The sequence below is a fragment of the Platalea leucorodia genome (genome assembly GCF_965183815.1).
Source record: "Platalea leucorodia genome assembly, chromosome: 1".
Classification (NCBI taxonomy): Eukaryota; Metazoa; Chordata; class Aves; order Pelecaniformes; family Threskiornithidae; genus Platalea; species Platalea leucorodia.
Window position 1 is genome coordinate 51,515,756 of NC_138823.1, and position 21,121 is coordinate 51,536,876.

At 36.8% G+C, this 21,121-nt stretch overlaps 1 protein-coding gene across 1 annotated transcript in view; it reads right to left on the reverse strand.

Moving 5' to 3' along the window:
- Positions 1-3,538: 3,538 nt before the first annotated feature.
- The window catches only part of TTC39C (tetratricopeptide repeat domain 39C), a 36,236-nt gene continuing 18,653 nt past the window's right edge, over positions 3,539-21,121 (reverse strand). Inside the window, exons 6-14 of the mRNA XM_082313985.1 lie at positions 20,696-20,864; positions 13,502-13,595; positions 12,561-12,668; positions 11,912-12,021; positions 11,104-11,227; positions 8,582-8,679; positions 7,560-7,664; positions 4,516-4,554; positions 3,539-3,861 (exon numbers count right to left, since the gene is read on the reverse strand). Coding sequence (XP_082170111.1) covers positions 3,772-3,861; positions 4,516-4,554; positions 7,560-7,664; positions 8,582-8,679; positions 11,104-11,227; positions 11,912-12,021; positions 12,561-12,668; positions 13,502-13,595; positions 20,696-20,864 — 937 coding nt within the window. The 3' untranslated portion in view covers positions 3,539-3,771. The remainder of the gene's footprint in view (positions 3,862-4,515; positions 4,555-7,559; positions 7,665-8,581; positions 8,680-11,103; positions 11,228-11,911; positions 12,022-12,560; positions 12,669-13,501; positions 13,596-20,695; positions 20,865-21,121) is intronic.

The following is a 21,121-nucleotide window of genomic DNA, read 5'->3' on the forward strand; positions in this document are numbered from 1 at the left end:
ACCTTGTACACCGGCTAATTTCATACAAGAATTTATTTTGGCGTAAATTAAGAGTATTGTATATAGATATGGATAATTCAGTGTAAAAACACCAGGCTCCTGTGCTTTCTGAATCTCTGCATAGAATACCATATTTTAAATGTTCTTTGGTGAAAATGAACCAGAACTGGAACTTACCTGTATTATTTCCATCTTCTGTAAGTCAACTTTTCCCCGATAGAAGTAGTTTTTGAAGCAGTATTTTCTAGCTCACCTCAAAACACTAGAATGCAACACAACATTGTATAAGCATCTACTCAAACTGTAATTAGCAGAGAAACGATTCCCTGTCCCTTTTTTCTAAACTAATTTATATAAAATAATTTGTCGTACAGTTCCTTCAGAATGAAGGATCAGAGGCAATATACCTGTACTTCTTACTCCTAAAGTCCAGTGGAGTCTACCATGCATGCTCTCAGCTGCCTGCAGAGCCTCTGCTGAGCCAAGGACAGGAGTGCTGGTCGGATGCCACTGCGCTGCCCAACTGCCTTCAAAGACAGGTAAGAATAAATTTACTTCTTAACATTAACTTTAATAATACTTGTTTGTGATTGCACAATTTTTCATGAAAGTGATCGCTACCGCTGTTAGTATTTTGCAGTGATGACTGGAAAGGGAATCTTGGTGTCGTTTATAGGCTAACCTGCTTTCACTCCGCTCACCGGTTCAGTCAGCACCCTTGCAACACCACGTACAGCCAGCCCGACACCAACCTAGCACTTGCTCCTGCTCAAACTTCAAACAGCTACAGAGCAATTTTTAAACACGAGTAAAGACAATCAGGTTGTTGTAAACTGAAAAGCAACTCAATACAACATTTGGGGAATTTTATTTAAGAATAAAGCATAACTAGAATATGAAACAAGCATTTGAACTCAGAGAAAGAAGAAATTAAAGTGCTTGCTTTAGAGTAAATTAGAAACATTTTTCAAAGATGCAGGAATACAACAAATACAATTGTGTGTGGTTCTGTGTCTTTAATGAAGAACAAGTAAATTTGATGTCTTAAAAATGCATCTTAAACCTTGTTCACTCTACGGTTAATCTCGACATGACACATGTAACTCACTTTCTAAACCAGGAGACTGTAATTATACTGGAAGAACAAAGGCTGAGGTAATTGCTGACTAGAAAACTTTGTTACAGTCACTTGACATCCCAGAAGTTTTCCCAATACTTGATAGCATCTTGTTCAGGAGGCCACCAATTAAAAGACAAATTTGAGGAGCAAGGGAACAAAACTCATGTCCATGTGTCCTTTAATTTTACTCAGAAATATAAAAGTGCAAGTTCTGTAAATTAACAACATTTACAGTACATCACAATAAATATGCCACTTTGTGACATCTAAAAAGTCGTTATTTATTTGAAATGAGTCATATTGAGATAAAAACTGCATCAACATCAACAAAAATACCTGACCCAGTAAAGATAGTCTTAACATATTAACTAGCAAGATGCATATTCCATTATTGCTATTAGACCATGCCTCCGAGTTCCAAAGTATAAAAACTTATCAGTTTACACAAAATACAGTTGAAATTTTTCTCATCACAGGCACAATCTAACATAAAAAATAATTTTGACATTTACAATGTAGGAGATTCTCCTACAAGGGGAGGGGAAAAAAAAAATTAATACAGAAACAGATAGTTCTATTTCAGTGATGATTTGCTAAATCCACAGAAAAGCTGCAATTTGCACAGAGTTAAACTGTTACATGAATATATAGTGTCTTTCCATACCCACTCCTGGCCTGGTGAGAACAACAGGCCTTTTAGTAAATTTACTACAATTTGCTTGCCACCTCCAAGTATGTAGACCCTAGATATCCCAACACAAATCGCATGCAGGTGCTTTGTGTCCTGAACAGCCTAGTCTCACGTTATATTTAAGCAGTGTATTTAAAACGAATTTTGCCAGTAACTGTACCGTTTCTAGCTATCTACCCAGAATGGACTGTCTCTCTCACTGCAAAACACTGCAAGTCAGATAGGACAACGTAAGATTTCAAGTACATTAAAGCCCATTTTTTAAAATCATTATTTGAATTGTAAGTAGTCACTATATATACAATATATTGTTTTCTAGTCAATACTTATTTGGATTGACCAAATAAGGTTGAACACTCATTTGTGACTCAATGTTACTGTCAAAGTTGAATAAAAAAAACCAGTGTACTATCTGTAAAACACCTAGATCATAGAAAAATAAAACTGCTTTTTAAAGAGTCTTTCTTCTCCTTCAGGAACTGCAACAGAAGTATTTAACTGCTCGAGGAATGCCTTTCATAGCAGGAACTGTGTATTTTTAGAGAGAAATAAAAGTGTCTCAACCGTTTAATTTGGCCTACCAAATAGGATATTATTCTTCTCCTCCATATCAGTCTTGCTTTAGATGCAACCTCAAAAGCAAATCAATGAAGGTTACGTGTGGGCAAGGTCTAAAACTTTGGCAACATATTCCACAAAAAGGTAGGAGAAAAAAAAAAATGTTTAAGCTAAGGAACTGTTTAAGGCAACCTGACCAAAGTAAAGATAAGGCTTTTGGATAACTATTTCCAAGAATATCCAGTTTTCTTAGCTTTGCAAAGTAACATAATTCAACTAACCTTCTGGTCAGATTTCCATTCATAAGCTTCTTTAAAAAAAATATTCACCTTCCTAGAATATAATATTAACTGAATATAAAACATAAGGAGATACTATATATTACAGACAAAAGTAAAAAAGCTACAGATGAGCACACAAATGGCCAAGTATTAAAAGTTATATGGTCATGATAAAAGTTTTAAGCTCTCTGAGGTATTTCAATATCTTAATACCACAGGTTTGGAATACCATATAGAGACTTAGGATATTGTAGTATTGGTACAACTACCAAACCAGATTTTTGGTTTTGTGTTTTGTTTGGTTGGGGTTTTTTTTTAATACCTTTAAAAGTCACTGCTATAAAGATTCAGCAGCTTAAATGAAAAATATGTAAAATTACTGTAACTGGCTTATGTATTTTAACATAATATTCAGAATATCAAGAGCAGAAATAAGAACTGCCCACACTGTAATTGCATGTCAAACAAAGTAAGTATTTGGCTGGAATGTACCAGAAGCAGAGATCCTAAATATTGACATAATTTATATCACAATTATGAGCTGGGTTGGGAGGGAAAGAATGAAGACTGGAAAGAGATGTGAGGTTTAACATTCACACATTAATCATCATCAAGTCACTGACATAAGCCACTAAAATTTAGTAAGATCTGCTTTTTGTTGCTGAACAGTTCTCCTCCTCCTCCATCATATCCTGTGTATTGGCTAATGCTTGAAGAAAAAAAAAAAAAAAAAAAAAGTGTTCTGACCATTCCCAACTTCAATATTTACTCCAATTATTTTTTAAAAGGTAAATATCACACCTGCCAATATTGTTGAAGTAAATCGTGTGTGCTTATTGAGGCTCACCCACAGAGTTACACGCAATTGTGTTCAGCTTGGTTTAAAGAAAATAAAAACTGAAGAGTTAAAAACACAAGGTCACTTAACCTTCTTCCTGGTTGATTTATTTTTAGTTAAAATTGTAATGTTTTACTAAGCCATACCACCTCTGACCATACTAGGAAAGTGTCTCTGGCACAAGCGGTTTTCAGAAGAAAAGCTGGTCTTCCCAACAGCTTTTTCTTCTGCTTCATCTTAAAGTGCAGAAACTGTGGGAAAGGATAACAAGACCTCCTGTCCGTCACTGTGGAACGACTTCCCTTAGTGAGGCTAAGGCTGCGTGTATGCGGACGTGCAATCTGTTCTCAAAGTCATAGCCAGTGAATTCCTCCTGGGGCAGGGGGAGAAGAGAGAAGAAAAAAAAAAAAAAAGCACATCATTATTAGCCTCCTTTTCTTTATGATATGAAGATAATTTTACTACTAACGCTTAAGAAGTCATGTTACAAAACAGACCGAAGAAAAGAGGTGAACTGGAGACTGCATGTTGCAATACCCCTGCATTACCCAAAATAACAGAATTATTACAGAAATTCCAAGTTGGTGAAGAGAGCAGAAGCTTTCCAACGTGCTGTTTGGATCCCATGTAGTTGGAACAGCACCTAGGAATTTCTGCAAGTCCAAAAGCTCTAGAATATCCCAACATGCCCAAGGCAGGAACCAGTTGGATCAGGTATGTGGAGAGTTGTCATTTTCAAGCTTTCTGTAGCCAAATCTTAGTTGAAAAACTTGGCAAGGTTCTAATGCTCCAGGAGAGGTCACTAATGTGGGCTCTGTGCTATGAGTGACCTAGAAATACATATCTACATAACACACATAAATGTGTATCATATACATTAATGTATATGTCTACATGATTATAGAGATTATAGGTACAGGACACTGACACTTTAACATCCGCCCGCCCCACCCCAAACCCCTCAAAACACAACCTCTCAAATGCCTTCATCTCAGATATATAAATTTGAAAGTGTCTTAGTTTTTACCTTGGCTTGGAGAAGTAAGGTTTTGCCTCTTGGCACAGTCTACAAAAAGACAAACATTGCATTAGAAGTGCATTGCAAACGTTACAGAAAGTATCGTAAGTGTATGGCCTGGTCAGTCCAGAATAGCATCTTTATCTTGAAAACAAGGTACCAAGCAGACAAAACCCTCTCAAATTAGGAAACTAGAAATACAAGCAAGGGACCCAAGAAATGCCATATTACATATTTCTAGTCTTCTACAGAAAAGGAGAAATCACAGCTTTAAATGCAAGTTGCTACTGATGATGGTGAGCTACAACAATGCGCGGGGAAACAAATGAGGGTACAGATATATGACTAACTGATCAATAAAGTAATTTTTGTTTCTTAACCAAATTTTAAGCCATTTATTTACAAAACAAGTTACAGGATTGTAAGCATTAAAAGTTGTTTCAGAAATCTTGATTTCAAACTCTTAAGGAAAAATATATGTATTTGCACATTAATGTTTACTACTGAAAAGCTCATGTTTTATTTCTTATCATACATTTTTATTTTAAGCCTTACAAATAAATAATCAACTGCCTGATAAGTAGACAGAAAAAATAAGTTTTCTTATTCAAATATATGAATATGAATATATGTATTTATATCGGTTAAATTACATTCAGTGTCTAAAACACCTACAAAAAGATCTGTAAACTTCTGGATGTAACCATATTAAAATCTTAAAGAACTTGATTAGAACTAAGTTTAAAATAACCAAGATGATTCAGATGACATGATAAATCAAACACCTAATTATGAGTAATTTTAAAGTAAAGTAAATTTGATAACAGCATGCTTTTTATACTAACATGCATATTCATATCTATATCTGTTGCTGAGGTCTTTAATACACTCAGCCTCTCAGGTAAATGTGATTTATAAAATCCTATTCCCTTCTCTTTCTTAATCGTTATAGAGCTCTTGCATGACACCTCAGCTAGTAAATGGAATTTTCTATAAATAGCATCCACTCGCCTCTAATTCTAGCTCTTGCTTTTCCCCACCCCGTGCCGCTTTATTCAAGTCAAGCATCATTTACGTCCTAATTGTCCGAGTGCCACGAGAGGGAGTTTGCTGCACGTTCTTCACATACTAAGCGCTACCATAGCTTCTCAGTACAGCGACAAGCCGAGGCTTGAGGAGTCCTCAAACGCCCAACACAAAGCACGTTCGGTTACTGTGTGCACATACTACACGTAAAGCAGGGAGAAAGGAAGGAGTGCTCCCACGTTCTCAAAATCTCCCGATAACTTCACTACCCACCACATTTTTTTTTTTTTTTAAGAGACACTTGCCATGATCAAATTTAAATATGAACATAGCAAAAAGGCAGTAGGAACATTAGGAACATTACTGGACTCAGACCTCCCTACCAGGCCTCAAGGCCCGGTTCTATGTCATAGGGCAGCAGGTTTTCGAAAAAGAACTATTATTTTTAAAAGCATTTTCTCTCGTTTTGTCCTTTGTCATGATGATAATTTCTACTGAAAGATTTCCCTTTCCTTCCCTCTTTAAGGGCAAGGTTCAGCTTAGATGGTTAAATCTGACAAGATTAAAACCAACTGAAAACAGAATCTTAAGAATATGAGATACTATCAGCCCAATCGCTTTATACACTACATACAATGATGTGGGCGTTCGAGTCATTTCCCTGTAACTGCTTCCCCTAACTTGCAATCTGATTCAGGAAGGACTACATAAAGCAGCATGAACTCCAAGTAGCGGTGTTACATGTTTGAGGAGGGGAAACAGCACCAAGAGTGGTGCAGAAGTTGCCCTAGTTGAAGACTCCCTGGGCTCCCTAGGAGGCAGAGTATGGGCAAAGACCTGAACGATCAAATGTATCATCAACCAAGCCATTTGGATCATTTTCCTCTTCATCCTGAACAACAAAAACCTCACTACTCAGGGTGAAAGCCAAAATGCCAACACATCCAGCTTTAACAAAATTTAAATGACTGAAATCACTTTACTTATACATCCCCTGCAATGAAGTAATATGATGGTATGCGTGCCCTCAGTCCAGCGAGGCTTCCAAGATGCACTGATGTGCAAGATTAGGAAGGTATCTGTCCTAAGAGTGGGGATAAATAATCCCAAAGTAAAAAGACTTTTGACAAGTACCATATTGTTCCAAATAGAAGTTTGATCCCCAAAAACATGGAGCTATTTTAGGAAGGCACCAAATTATATTTGGAGAGTATAACTACAGGTAATCTTTGAACTTGAACAGCATCCAACAGGAAATTAAATACATAAGAAAAGGATCCTAGGCACTCACCACACAAAATGCCACCTGCAGACAACAAATCCCTGCCTGCCCAAGGCGTTATTGCCAGGCCTCTGCTGCCACCAGCAGCAGGAACGCTAAGACAAGCAAAGGCGGAGAGAGGTCTTTGCATCCTGAGGGGGTGATGGAAGTATTTCTATACCCCAGTATTTATATGTACACTGTTTCTGTAAGGCACATATGAAAAAATGGGCATCACGGCATGATCAGAGAGGTGAAAAGTGAAGTCTTTGTGGTGCTTTTTGGGGTAAAGTACTAAATAATAATCAAAACAATGTGGTGCTACACTCATCAAAATTCTTGTTTTACTGCTTGCTGCAGGTTTGCAGACATATTCATTTTACTGCTAGAGAAAGACACCACTAATGGTCAGGAACGTAACAGCTGCCCTGTAGAATCCCAGAGAGTCTCAGACTCTGTTTTTATGTAAAAATAAAACCCAGTAACAACAAAACAAGTCATTGCAGTGTTATCAACAGATAACTAAGCTCCTCAGAACGTCCTTATAGCTCTTGATATTAAAAAATTATGACGATGTTACCTAAAATGCATTGCATTTCTTAGTTTGCGAAAAACCAAAGTAGTAAGTTTCTTTATGGTACGTATAAAACAAATTTTTAAAACTTAACATACAGTATCACCTATAAACTTTGTTTCATTGTTTGTATAGTGGCATGTTGACTCCACACCCTCATTTTAAGAGTTTAAAACCAGGTTATGCTATTACCTCTGGATTGTCTAACAGAAGACAGCCAAGTTCATAGCAAGCATATGGCTGGACGTATAAGTTGTTTTGACGGCACACTTCATCTTTAGCAGCTCGCTGAAAGAACTATAAAAATTAAAGAAAAAAAAAAAGGATTGCAGTAATACGTTAAAATTGACGGTTTGATACTTAAAAAAAATCCAGAAGTACCGGTCAACTTTAAGCACTAGAAATTAGCCCAACACTAAAATGAGAATACATTAAAAATTTCCAATAGTAGAGATTCCCTAAGCAAGGACCCAGACTTTTTCACTGACACTACTGTATCAAGTCAAAAGTATTTGTCTGGATTTTTACCAAGTAATATATTGACTGTTTCAAGAGTTTTCCAACTTCATATTGAAAAAAATTCTAGATCTAACAAGGAACTTCAACATCAGAGATGAAGTACTCAGATTAGTTAAGATATGCTGAGAGAAGCAGGAAAAAAAAAAGAAAAAAGATTTAAAGCTAGCATCAGCTCCCTTGTTGCTTATGTGAATTGCATTCTGTTTTGGGAAGGAAAAAAAAAATCATGCTTACAGATCAAAGCCTGGAGCAGTGGCAAAATTATTCTTTGGTATGTGCTAATAATCAAACCTCTCAGTGTCGAATAGGTCTGGAGGAGAAGCAGCAAACCCATGATTTTGAAAGGTCAATCTCAAAGTTATTTTTTTGAAAAAGATGAATTTTCTTTGTTGGACAAAGTAAATCCAGCAGAGCCAAGAACTTCTTCCCAGCTTCCTAACTCTTCCTTAACTCTTGCTCCTACAAGCCACTTTAGCTACCACGTTCATTCAACATAGCCAATTACTTTTACAACACAGAATATAATGAAAACTTGCTAAACAGAAGATTTGAAAAGAACCTGACATACTCTGTTGGAATTCACAAAACAGCACTGACAACTAATGGCTTAATACTCTTACTCAACAATATTTACTGTTTAACAGAATAGCTCATAAAATAGGATTAATGGTGTAAATCATAATTTAACAACTTACCTGAACAGCATCTTCAGAATTTCCTAAGCATTTGTGTATGGCACCAAGCAGCAAATTCCTCAAACCAACAGCCGATGAATCATCAACATCCTGACAAGCTTAATGAAAAGATCCGAGTAAACAAACAAGATGGATTGAAATCCTTCCTTAGACAAGAATTGTGGTCTACGGTGACTTTTATGATTAAATTTAACCAGAAAAAGGAGATACTAGTAACATTAATATAAATCAAAGTAATTTGGTTTCTTTTAAATACAACCCATTTTGTATCGACCTCATCAAGCAATCTGTCACTCATGAGAACAATTCCTAACAGGAATGAATGGGCTGAAGTCAAAGGCAGTTGGTGTGCTGTTCTCACAAGAAGAGACGAATCCATTTCTCTACTGGTCTTTGAAATATCCACTAAAAAGTAAAGTTAAGAAACAATCTCCTCTTTCTGGTGTTATGAGAAACGGCGTTGTCCCAGATATTGAACAAAAAATACATAGTCCAAGTTACAAGGAGCACAGGGCAAGCAGTTCAGACAAAGCCGATTTGTTCTGAACTGAAGCCAAGTGACAGACGCACAAAAATCTGTACTGGACTTAAAAACCCAGACTAGGGTATTTTGGCATCACAGTTCTCAACGCTGATGAGAGGATAAGGCTTATTTGCCAGACCCTAGCTGGTCCACAGTCCAGGGACAGACTGTGCCTCAGCTGAGTAGTGCTCTGTTTCCAGAAAGAACTGAATCATGATGCATGTAACTGTCCCTAGATGAATCAGGCTCCATTTTGATCAAGCTTATTAGTGCCAGCTCAGTTAAATCAAGGCTAGTTCCACAAGGAGCCTTTTGCACTTGTCTGCACCGTCACCTCCAGCAAGGCCGGGGTACAGGGAGGCCTGCAGGGCTTTTCATCCCTTTAGAAGGAGCTGAGCTGCTGTGCCTGGAGCAGTGGAGTTCCTTTAACTTCACATTCTGCCTCGTCTCATAAACCCTGCCAGATCCTAACTAGCTCTGCATTCACAACACAGTTAATCCACAGCCCAAATAAGCCACCTATGAGTAACTAAGAGCTGGCTGCATGAATTATTTGGACGTTACAGACTACACAAGGCTGTCAACTCCTGCTTGTATTTCAAGTCTTAAGTTACTTAGCATTTTACTTACAGAGATACATGTGGATACAAATTAATTCACTTAAGTCAACTTCTAGCCCTGAGGAAAAGCCTGGAAACTCGCCCCAGCAAATTGCATTCCAATTGTTCAAGAAAAGAGGAAGCAAATTAAAAAAAAAAAAAAAAATCCCCTATCATCTCATCGTTCTTGAGATACACATAAGGCACAGCAATAGCACTCTCATTGCGCAGAACGTCTTCAACCAGGGATCGCTGATGCGGACACATCTGTCGGCGTCATACATACAAGCAGCGTACCTCTGAATTTTAATCTATACTGCTATTTCACATTAAAATGTGAACCGCTGGCTAGAAGCTCACACAAGGAAGATCTACATTGCTTCTGAGCGTGTGGGAGAGAAGTATAGACCCTTTATACCCTCTAAAGCTGGTTGTTCTGAAGGCAAATGACAGATAAAAAAAATCCTGAAATTTATTTTTACGTAAGTAGATCTAATTTTAAAGCCCTCACCATTATCTTTGGGACTAGAAAACCAGGGATCTGAATGTAACCCACTGCCATCACACAATTTAAATGGACAAATTATCTTAAATTAAAAACAGAACAAAACCCCACAACTAGTCCTGACTCTCAACTTAGAGACTGGTAGTTTTCCAGCTTAACATAAAATTAATGTACAATCCCCAAAATTTCACAATTACAGAAAAAAGGAAGTATCTCAGTGGCAGATATTTTTTGTTTCATTTTCTAAATGAGCAGGTAATAACTTGAAACTGCAGAATGCAAACAAGACTGATCGCTGGATGAAGGCAGGAGTACTGGAAACTTCACGATAAACACAGCTACCATAAGCTTCACGTGACAGACATCCTAAGACATGTAGAGACTAGGAAAGAGGCAACCATAAAATGTTCCTTTCACCACTAAGATGGCACCAGCAGCCAAGATAAACAGAACCCTTATCATGTCATAGATGACCTCACAAGCTACATATTTCCCCTTAGAAGAAAACTGACCTGCAGAAATGAATTGGTAGTTTTATTTTTTTACTTTGTAGCTAGGTTTAAATGAGTTAAATTTTGCTTAGTGACTCTGAACAATAACTATCACACTATTGTTTCATTTTAAACAATGGGCAAACACAACTGATTAAAAAACAACTATATGCAGCAGGCAGTTAAACTTCTCCAAAAAACCTCTCCAAACAGTAAAAATGAAGCATTAGGCTGAATCTTAATGGGTCATTATTCTTTTGTTACTCAAACTGCTTTGCTACGACACATGCACACAGGTTTAAATTTTCATGCTACAACAATCAGCTACTCCACACAACAGAAGAAAATTATACACCTCATTTAAAAAAAAAAATAAATAAATAAATCAAGGAACTATATTATACCTTGGCTCATATGCTGTAAGTTTGAGAGGGAACAGTTTGGAAGGGCTTTCCATAAGTACAATACTTCAATGGATGCCAGGACGCAGAGCTCTTTGGTCGGCATTTGTTTTCTAAATCTATCTGCCTGCAAAGTGGGGAGAAAGAGGGGAGATCTCTCATCTGTCTTTTTACACAGAACATAATATTCACAAACAATATATCACAAACAGTAATTCTAACTGTTTCATGAAAGCATCCAAGAATTTTATGAAAATAAAGTCGGTGGTAACTTAGCTTAAAGACTTTAAGACTAAAAAGCAAAATCTTTCAATTAATTTAAGGGCTTACATATTGATCAAAATTAAAGCTTCCTGGTATGCAGCCTGATTTGTTTTATTGTATTTCACAATTCCAAGTACACACTGACTGGATGCTGAGATGGTAACATCTGCACGATCATCAGTTGGGCGATATTTCCTAGACAACTCCTAGCTTTCAAAAAGAACTAACGTTTTGACAAACATGACAGGATAAAAAGGAGTAAGAAAAGCAATGCTAGAAGGAAAATTACTAAAACAACTACAGTACAATGTATCTTCATCTTTAATAATTACTTTAGTTGTAAAGTGAATAGCTAATTCACATTTCCTTTGCTAGGTCCTTAAAATACATGACACTATTGTTCTTCCACCTGAATCCTACTAATTCTAGAGAAGCAATACAGCAGAAAACAGATACATCCTTCAAAAATAAATACTGGTAAAGAATCCAACAAAATTACCAAGTGTAATTACTGTACTGAAACAAGTCAGCCTATGCTAAACCAAACCTTTTTCACTGAAAATTGTTCAATCTGATTGTTTTTTCTTTTGAAAAGCTTCTGAACTTCCTTAAACACATTCTGAGCACCACTGACATCACCAGTGGCTCCTTGACACACTGTAAAAACACAGAAACAAAAATGTGTTAACGCTACTGGGATATGAAACAGGAAAAATTAAGATTAGATATCATATGGTCACAGGAGAACACACACTCACTTCCGAAAGGATCTAGACCGGGGATTTGACAAACATGCAAATCCCAACTCTCCCAGGTACTCTCTGTGATCATTAACAAGTCAGTACTTCTTTTTCGTACTCATTAAAGGAACTAATACCACCCAGCCTCTCAGGATTTATTTATTAAATCTTTGCAATACACTGTTATATGACCTGTAACTACACTGACAATCATAATTGCATCTACATCTAGAAGCGGGGAGGGGGAGAGAGAGAGAACGTACACACATGCATGTACATGTGCAAGCATTCAAGTGTACATTATATAAACAAAAAAATTACGCAAGTCAAGTCTGGCATAAAGCTGCATAAGCAGCAAGCAGTGTGGAAAGTACTACATGCACTAGTAAGTTTCCTGAAACAAATCAGTGCCAAAACCTTATCATATCACTGATCCAACACATTGAATATACTCACCTGCTGTTAAATAAGCATAGTAGCACTGGGACCACCTGGATTCATTTTTAAGCCTTTCAAAGGATTCAAACGCATCTTTGAAATTCATCTCTATCATGCTGCACCAACCTAAAAGCAAGACTAATTTAACTTCAGAGAAAGCACAGTAATGCAAATTTCGTGCGAACATTACTGAAACACACAGTCTGTTATGAGAGCTGGAGCTAGTTTAACAATTATAACAATAACTGGAAAAGTTAAAAACAAAACAAATCAACGACATACATTTAAAGCCTGGTTTAAATTTACTGGGAAACATTGAATTATAAGATTCCATACAAAGCAATGAATCCACTGCAGAGCAACAACAAATATATACAGACAGCAAAAGCTTTTTTTTATTTCAATACTACATTTTGTAGGATGATGCTACCTACAAAGCTACTACTTGCTCTCTTATTCTTCCCCACTGTGACAAGATCCCTTAACAAGACACATTTAAAGCAACATTATCTTCTCTACTTTAAAGACCTGTATGCAAATTAAGAACATACAGCATATATTGCTATTGACAGAAGGCATGAAATACAGGTCCTGCAAACTGTGAAGCTTCACCAGACCAATTAATTTTTGGCACAGAAATGGTAAGTCCACAGACAAATCAGATTAATTAATTCCTCATTTTATATAACATTCTGTAGGTGAACAGTTTGCCCGTGATTCTATAGTCTACTCTCCCATTTTGCATCACCTCGTATTTGCAGAAAACTTTAAAGTTATGAAAAATTGTTGAATTCTACTTGCCTAGGCAAGAAGACAGGATTATTACCATAATCCATACAAGACAAAGGCCAGTATTCTAAAAACTTTTTAAAAATCCTAATAAAAATAATACAGTTTATTGAAGTTGCTCGTCTGAACTTGAAAGTGAGCTTTTCACAGTATAAGCATATCCAACTTACCTATTTCATATAAGCAGACGTGTTGAATCTCCCTTTGGTCTGTTGCAAGTTCCAAAGCGGTATGAAATGAGGTCAAGGCACTATTGATTTGACACTAACAAAAGTGAAAGAAGAGAAAAAAAATTCAGATGTCTGAAATTTAAAATTTCTTGGATAATTTGATTAAGAAAACATTCAGATTTCTGTTAATAGATATTTAAAAATAACTATATGATTTAAAAAAAAAATGAAGTGTCTTACAGATTGCAGCCTCTGATTTGATTAGATGAAAGAGGCACAACATCCCACTGAGAAGAAAACCTCAAAATTTGTTTCAGACTCTAGATTATTTTAAATGAGCTAAAACCCACCACAGAGCTAACGGTTTGAAGGAGAAGGGCTAATATTAATTCAATATACCAGCTCCACATTGCAATTCCTTTGGCCAGCTTCCCTCCTCCCAGCTCTCATGACCTGATCACTCTTGCATAGAAGTATGGGCAAATTATGACAAAACCTTTATTTACAACAATAAACAGATTTTTCCATATATTTCATATTCATGATATGAAACATAATACAAAAGCTAAATTATAACAGACAAGGGAAGTAAGAATCACTAATACAAAGCAATTTGAATTTATATTTAAATGAGACTTTAGACAAGAATGCAAACCGTTTGCTTGCAAAGTACTAACAATCGGTTCCACCATGTGCAACGGTAAAAATTAAAACGTACGGTAAGGAACCTGCACTCTATAAGTCATACAAAAAGAGAGACGTACAACACTACAGAGTTAAAACAGAGGGGAGGGGGACAGTAGAGGAGTTTAATAATATAATAACAACCACCAATAACTTACAGCCAGTTCAGATCAACTCTCAACCTTAAAAATCAGTGGCTGTATTCCTTCTATTTGCTATTAAGCCCGAAATGCATTGGTTTTGTGCAGTAAGCTTTTGAGTAATGTCATTTCTACTCCTATTAGTCATTCTACCTTTAAAAGTCATATTTTTAGCATTTGCCAATAAAGTTTAGCTTTCTGCACAATAAGGGTATCTTTAATGTTTAATTTTATTTATTTTGAACTATTTCACCCTTTTCCACATCCCTCAGTAACAACTTTAAGCAACAGTTAATAGAGAATTCATAAATGCTGCATGACATGTAAGAAGATAAAGAGGCAAATGAGATAAAAAAAAAATCTTGATAAAATCATTGGTTACCAACAGCTTAGCAAAAAGGGGCTGACAGTTGTGTAAGAATTAGAATGACAGTTCTTTTGACTACCTTAATTTCTAGTTTTCCCAGTCTAGGATGGGACTTCTCCGTAACAATCATCGGGGGGGGGGGGGGGGGAGTGATGCAAATTAACATTTAATTAGTTTTATACACAGACACACTATATATCCCAATATGGCCTATACCCACTTTAATAGTGTTCCTATATTTATTCTCACATACAATTATAATAATTTATACAACAGAAGAATTTTTAAGCCACTCTGCTGGCTAAGCACGTAAGTGAAAGAAACCCTTGAAAAAGCAAACCTGTCATCTACACAAACATAACTGAATTCAAAAATTCCTGCATAAATCTGCAGCATTGTATCTTAAGACCACACGCACACACACAGCTCTAAAGTGATTTTATTAGATTTTCTTCTTTGTCTCATCAGGGAAAACTATTTTAGTTCCTAAGGAACAATTTAACCGTAAATCATATCTATTGCATCAAGACAGCACAACTGCCAGCAAAGTGATCCAGAGCTGTGCCAATACAAACACTGTACACTTAGATAAATAAAACGGTGATTAGACTAAGATGCTTGTTGGCATAACAGAAGAATATACTACACAGAAAGACAGGCGAGTTATATTTGCCCTCAAAGCTACCAGGGAGCCTGAGCAACATACACCTTGTTTACTTTTGTAGCAGCACATTCTCTCCGTTATACATTACTCCACTGATGCTGCATCACCTCAACACGACTACCTGGAAAATAAGTCTTACGAGCCCAGTCTTACAGAAAAAATAAAATAAACCAATGTCAGCTTAAAACTTTATCTTTGTGCTAAGAAGTTTAGAAGCTCAGTAAATCTATGTTTTGAATGCTTCTGTGGAAAACGCCAAAAAAAAAAGGCAATCTAAATATTTAGTCTTCTCTGAAGATACTTTGCCTTCTAAAAACCTACAAAATCTAAACATTTGAAAACAGAAATCACTTATTTGTACAGCATGTTATTCCACACAATGACCAATGGCAATTGCATCACTGTCTGCAATGCCATACACCAGCCTGGGGCAGCACATGAAATACTGACCACCTAGCAATATACAAGTCCAGTTAGTTGAATATTCAATCTTCTAGAATCCATTTGTTTAACTGCCTAGATCTCTCAAGTGTTTTGACATCTGCCTAAGTTTTCCTTAAGCATCAAGCTCAGCAAGTATGTTTCAGAGGCAAGTTTCAGTCATCTCCAGGGATTGTGACAACATGCTGAAATATGAATTTCTACTCTTAATTATTAAAATAAATTCATTACTATTCGTTTACTGTTTCAGAGAATAAACAGAAAGAATTATGAAGTCCTAAGAGCCTGCAAGTATAACATCATGGCTGACACTTGAAATTGACGTTCTTGAGATTCAGAAATATATACATACACACACTTGTAATTCCTTCAACAGGCATCAGTCATGCCTCTCTTGGACATAATACAAAGACCAAAAAGATTAATCCATAAAATGTGTAATATACAGAACTATGTAACCATGAAGAGAATTATTAAAGCTAATGTGAGAACCATAATCTTACATTTCTTGACTTCAGATTAAAACCAAAACCACCCTAACTGACCAGCTAAGCATCTACAGAGCTTACCGAGCCAAGGCAGCTTCCTGAGCCGACACACATTTCCCTGCAGAGTTGTTCTGAAATCTCAGGACACTTTCCCTCTCCCAGGACCTCTCTGTTCTTGATCAGCACTATGAATTTGTAAAGCTTTTAAGAAGTCATGCTCATAATTAACGGGAAACCAGCAAACAGTATCTAAAAGGGGACAACTTACACTGGAAGACACCATATGGAAATTTCAAAGCCTGTATTTTCTATTCCTTAACACTGCCCCCTCCCCCCATTTTTCCCTAGACTTGCCACAAAATCAAAATAGAGTAAAATTAGGATTCTGTATTTTATAGCCTAGAAAAAGTAACTAGAAAGGCCAGCACAATTCCTGAAAATAAGCCTTGACATTACACAAGCTCTGAAAATTTCTTAAGATATCATTGTGACTTTATTCCAGAAAATTCATTGAAGACTTTTCAATGCTTGTTATTACGCTTGCCCTCAGTCTACTGTTCTGTGCCACACCCTCCCACCCCTAAATAAGAACAATACCACTGATACCCAGATGTCTACAAAGGGTCTGTCAAACACTTTATTTTTGCTTTATATCCTTACCACTCTCCACATGAAACGTATCAATCTATTTAACTATTTCTGAGTGGGGTGATTTGTACTATTTAAAAAAGCAGATAGAGATTTTTAAAAAGTGTTGCTGATTAGGGAAAAAGAGGAAGCAAAACTGCAAGCTAAAAAGCAGAAATACGTTAAGACTCAGAACACTATCTTTTACTCTGCCCTCTCCCACGCTACCACCATTCCCTTCTTTCAATACTGGCCACAATGCCACACTTGAATAGTCTAAGTCACATTTTCAAAAGTAAATTGGTATTTATTAATGTAAGTATAAAATTAGACAACACACATTTAGCAAATGGATGGCAATATTTTTATTTTCACAGTAATAAGGAAGGCCCAAGGGTACAGCTGGAAACTCTGGATTTCAGACTAGTGGGTTTCAGCAGTTATTATACTAATTACATTAAGCACCCGTTAGGCACAAGTATAAAACATTATTCCCACTTGTTTTTAGCAGCTTAAGCTTACATGAAACATCGTTACCAGCTTTAATGGAAAGTATTTCAAAGACAGAAATAGTCAGAAATTCACAAAAAAAAATACCTGTGAGGCTGGAATACATACCATAGAATCACAAGTCAAGCACAGCAATAGTTGTGTCCATAAAAACAGCCTAAGTGAATTATGTAAAAGTCAGGAAAAATGCTATTTTTAATATGCAGTCTCTTAACCTACTCTTGGGGGGGGGGGGGGGGAGATAGAGAAGAGAGACATTTGATCAGCCTACCAGTGCAACCTTTAACTTTCTGGTGCACTTTCATTCCAGCTTTCCGATATCCTCCTCCTCCTCTCCTTTCCCTTAACTTATTCATTTCAATAGTCTCCAAACGCTTTCAGACTTGATTTCTCAAAAATGTGAATCTGAGAAAAAAGTTGAAAGATAATTTGGTCCATGTTTATAGTATCTGTAAGGCTACTTCTTAGAAAACCGAAGACTGTTAAGGCTTTTATTGACGAATATTTGTGCATGCTTTTTGGTGCACAAACCATTACACAGTCACATGCTCTTCATTTTTCTTTCATAGCACTGTCACTGCAAAATCTTCCTTTCTCCTTGACTGCCTTCCTTGGCAATTTTCTCCTTTGTCAGATTTGTGTCTCACTGTCCCGTCTTGCATTACTGCTTCTGCCTTTTGAACAGTTTCCCTGCCTTCAGCTGTTCATAACTGAACTATGCTCCTTACTGTTTCTTTTCTCCATAGAAAAGAAAAGAGCACACACATACAGGTATATAGGTGTATGCAGACTTGCTAACAGAAGCTGAATAGACCATCAGCTGGAAGTTACACAAAACATATGCAGGATCAAAGGCTATAAAATAATCCGATGGACTGAGTGCTAGTAGGCTCTAATACAAAGCCTACAATGACCATTACTGATCTCTACTTCCAGAAGACAGAAGCTCTTCTGTATAACAACATTTAAGCTGCCTTTCATCTATGTACAACAAATTTTCTCACAGAACTGTTAAAGGATGATAGATGTTAAAGACTAAAAAATATATAAGCTTTGGCGCAAGGTGTACTTTTAAGTGCATATAGGTTAAAGCACAGACTTCCCAATTTCAGTAAACCATCTGAAAATAATATTCCCATGCCTGGTGGAAAAAGAACACCTGCGTATTAACAATTTCAAGGAAGGCCACATAAGCACTTCTCAGGTTTTGCAGGAGCTCTCCTTACCCGCCTTGGAGATGAGGCAGACATTACAACTCAGCATATCAGTTTGTAATCTAAGAGTATATGTGCACTTCTGGATCAGAATGTACAATGGATGTTGTAAGACCAACGCCTGGATTTGAGACACGTGTAACCACAAGTGTATCGTGCAGAAATCCAGCGCAGCTCCCCATGCCATTGCCACCAGTCACATATCTGCCTTCACTATTATGTCAACAACATTTGAGGAAATTAAGCTTGTAAATTCCTAACAGAGTCTACAGAAGAGCTTGAGACATTTCACCAAAATATTTATACACAGCAAAGCCTAGGTGATACAGTACCACTCAGAACACAGCAATGACAGGGTTGGGGCCGGGGGAAGAGGCTGCTGAATGGAAAAGCTCTCATGCAAACAAATACATGAACAGCAAAGGGACATTTTAATTCCTATTAGCAACCAATAAGCTTTCTGCTGACTAAGGGTATGGCTACACAGCGCAACACAGCATTCTGCCTGCCTAAGCTAACTAACTTCGTTAACATGGCCATACTGTCTTTGGCACAAACTCTTTCACTTAGAGCTAAACTTTGGCATCTATATACTGCATTGTTTAATGCACAAATACATAAGATTACATGTAAAGAACTCTGCTTTGAAACATAAGGGTACTGCAGAAAGGGACCGACTACACAAAACTGACACTCATCCCAAAACTATCCTCTGTATTTAGACACAGAAACATACACCCAGTTTCTTGACAACTTGTGTTTACAATTTTGCCCTAGCTTACCCTGAAAGTTAGAAGAATCAGTTGCATTTTATTCCTCATTATACTAAACCGGGGGGGGGGGGGGGGGGGGGGATGTAAAAAGAAAAAAGTTTCAAATACCAAGTCATACTCTGCAATCAACATATTTACATTTTTAACTGCACTTGCATTCATTGTGTAGCTATTCCTAACAAATTTGATTTTTGCCATAAGAATAGGATACGCATATAATTGAACAAAGACCATTAAAATCTTTCCCACTCAGAAAACAGCAATACTTCCCAAAGACTCACAGTTTGCCTATGACAGTGTAATTCCCCAAATGCACTGTTGCTTTCAGAAAGACAGAAAAAGAAAACAAAACACCCAAATCCCCCACAAGAATACACCTGCAAAATCTGGTAGGCCACTGAAGCCTGCCCCTCTGTTCTGTTACTGTTGCTACCTCCCTCAAAATATTAAGCTGTATTTGAGAGTCAGCTGCAAACCCTAGCAAAGAATGACCACCAATATTAAGATCTGGATTAGCCCTTGTAATTATGATGTTGAGATGAAGGGTTTCTGGGTTCGTGCTTTTGTGTTGCGTTTTCTTGCTGATGTACTTGCTCTGGAACTATTCTGGTCTGATAAAAGCAGCAGCTAGGAGTTGGAGTAGTTTAAAGTACTCACCACCGTCTTGTATTATCACAGATCCTTAAAGAATAACTCGGCCAAAACCCACGAGGCTGTTACAGTGTTTGAATAACACTCTGCAACAGCATTCACAAATACATTTCCAGTGAATAAATTTCTGCTTGGGTCAGAGCTCACCCTTAGCAACAGAAAACATCCTGGTTTGACCTCTTAAAAGCAAAAGCAGTTATTTGAGGGAAACTATTGCACAGAATTAGCTGTATATGAACAAGGCATAAAATGAAAAGGGGAAGATAAATGCTATGTACTCAGCAGATAATCTCAGATTTTAGCTTGACAAGCAAAACTGAAATAGCTATTTATACCACAAGAAACTCATGAGTGACCAAAAGCACTTCCTTTCAGCACACAGCTACAAATGCATCAAGCTGAAAAAGATTTCAAAGTGCCATTAATTCAGATATAGAGTAGTGGAAGAGCAGGTTTGGCATGTGAACTTGAAACTAGGAAGGAGTTAATCCTTTCTTCTTATTTATCTTTCCATGTATCTATATCTTTATTCACAATTTGCTGAAGCTTGCACAGTTCATTCACATCAGAAAAAGATATAAAATAACAAAGGGTGAGGAGGAGAAATCAGGCAAAAGAAAGAAAACATGCAATACCTCTAATCGCTGTATCCTTCCCTTGAAGAACATGAACAGAGAAGAATTTGGATAGGCAGATTCTTTTTTCGCAAGAATTTCTTTTGCCTCTTTCAATCCTGCCTTGTTATCGCTACCATCAAGGGCAAAAAAGGGACGAACAACTGTGTGGTACCACAACAGAGCTAATCTAAAAGAAACATAAGGGTAAAAATAATTACAGCTCCAACACAAATTTAAGGATAACATTCTACACAGGCAAATTTTTAAATTATTCTGAAAGACAAAGAAATATATGAATCTTTTCTTATACCACCTGGCTTTAAAACAAACACAATACTGTTGCCATACTTCAATGTACTCCTAAACTGCACCTGAACATACAATTTAGTGCACATTACCCAAAGGTAAAGTAACAATCAAGCTCATATCATCAAAGCAGCTGAG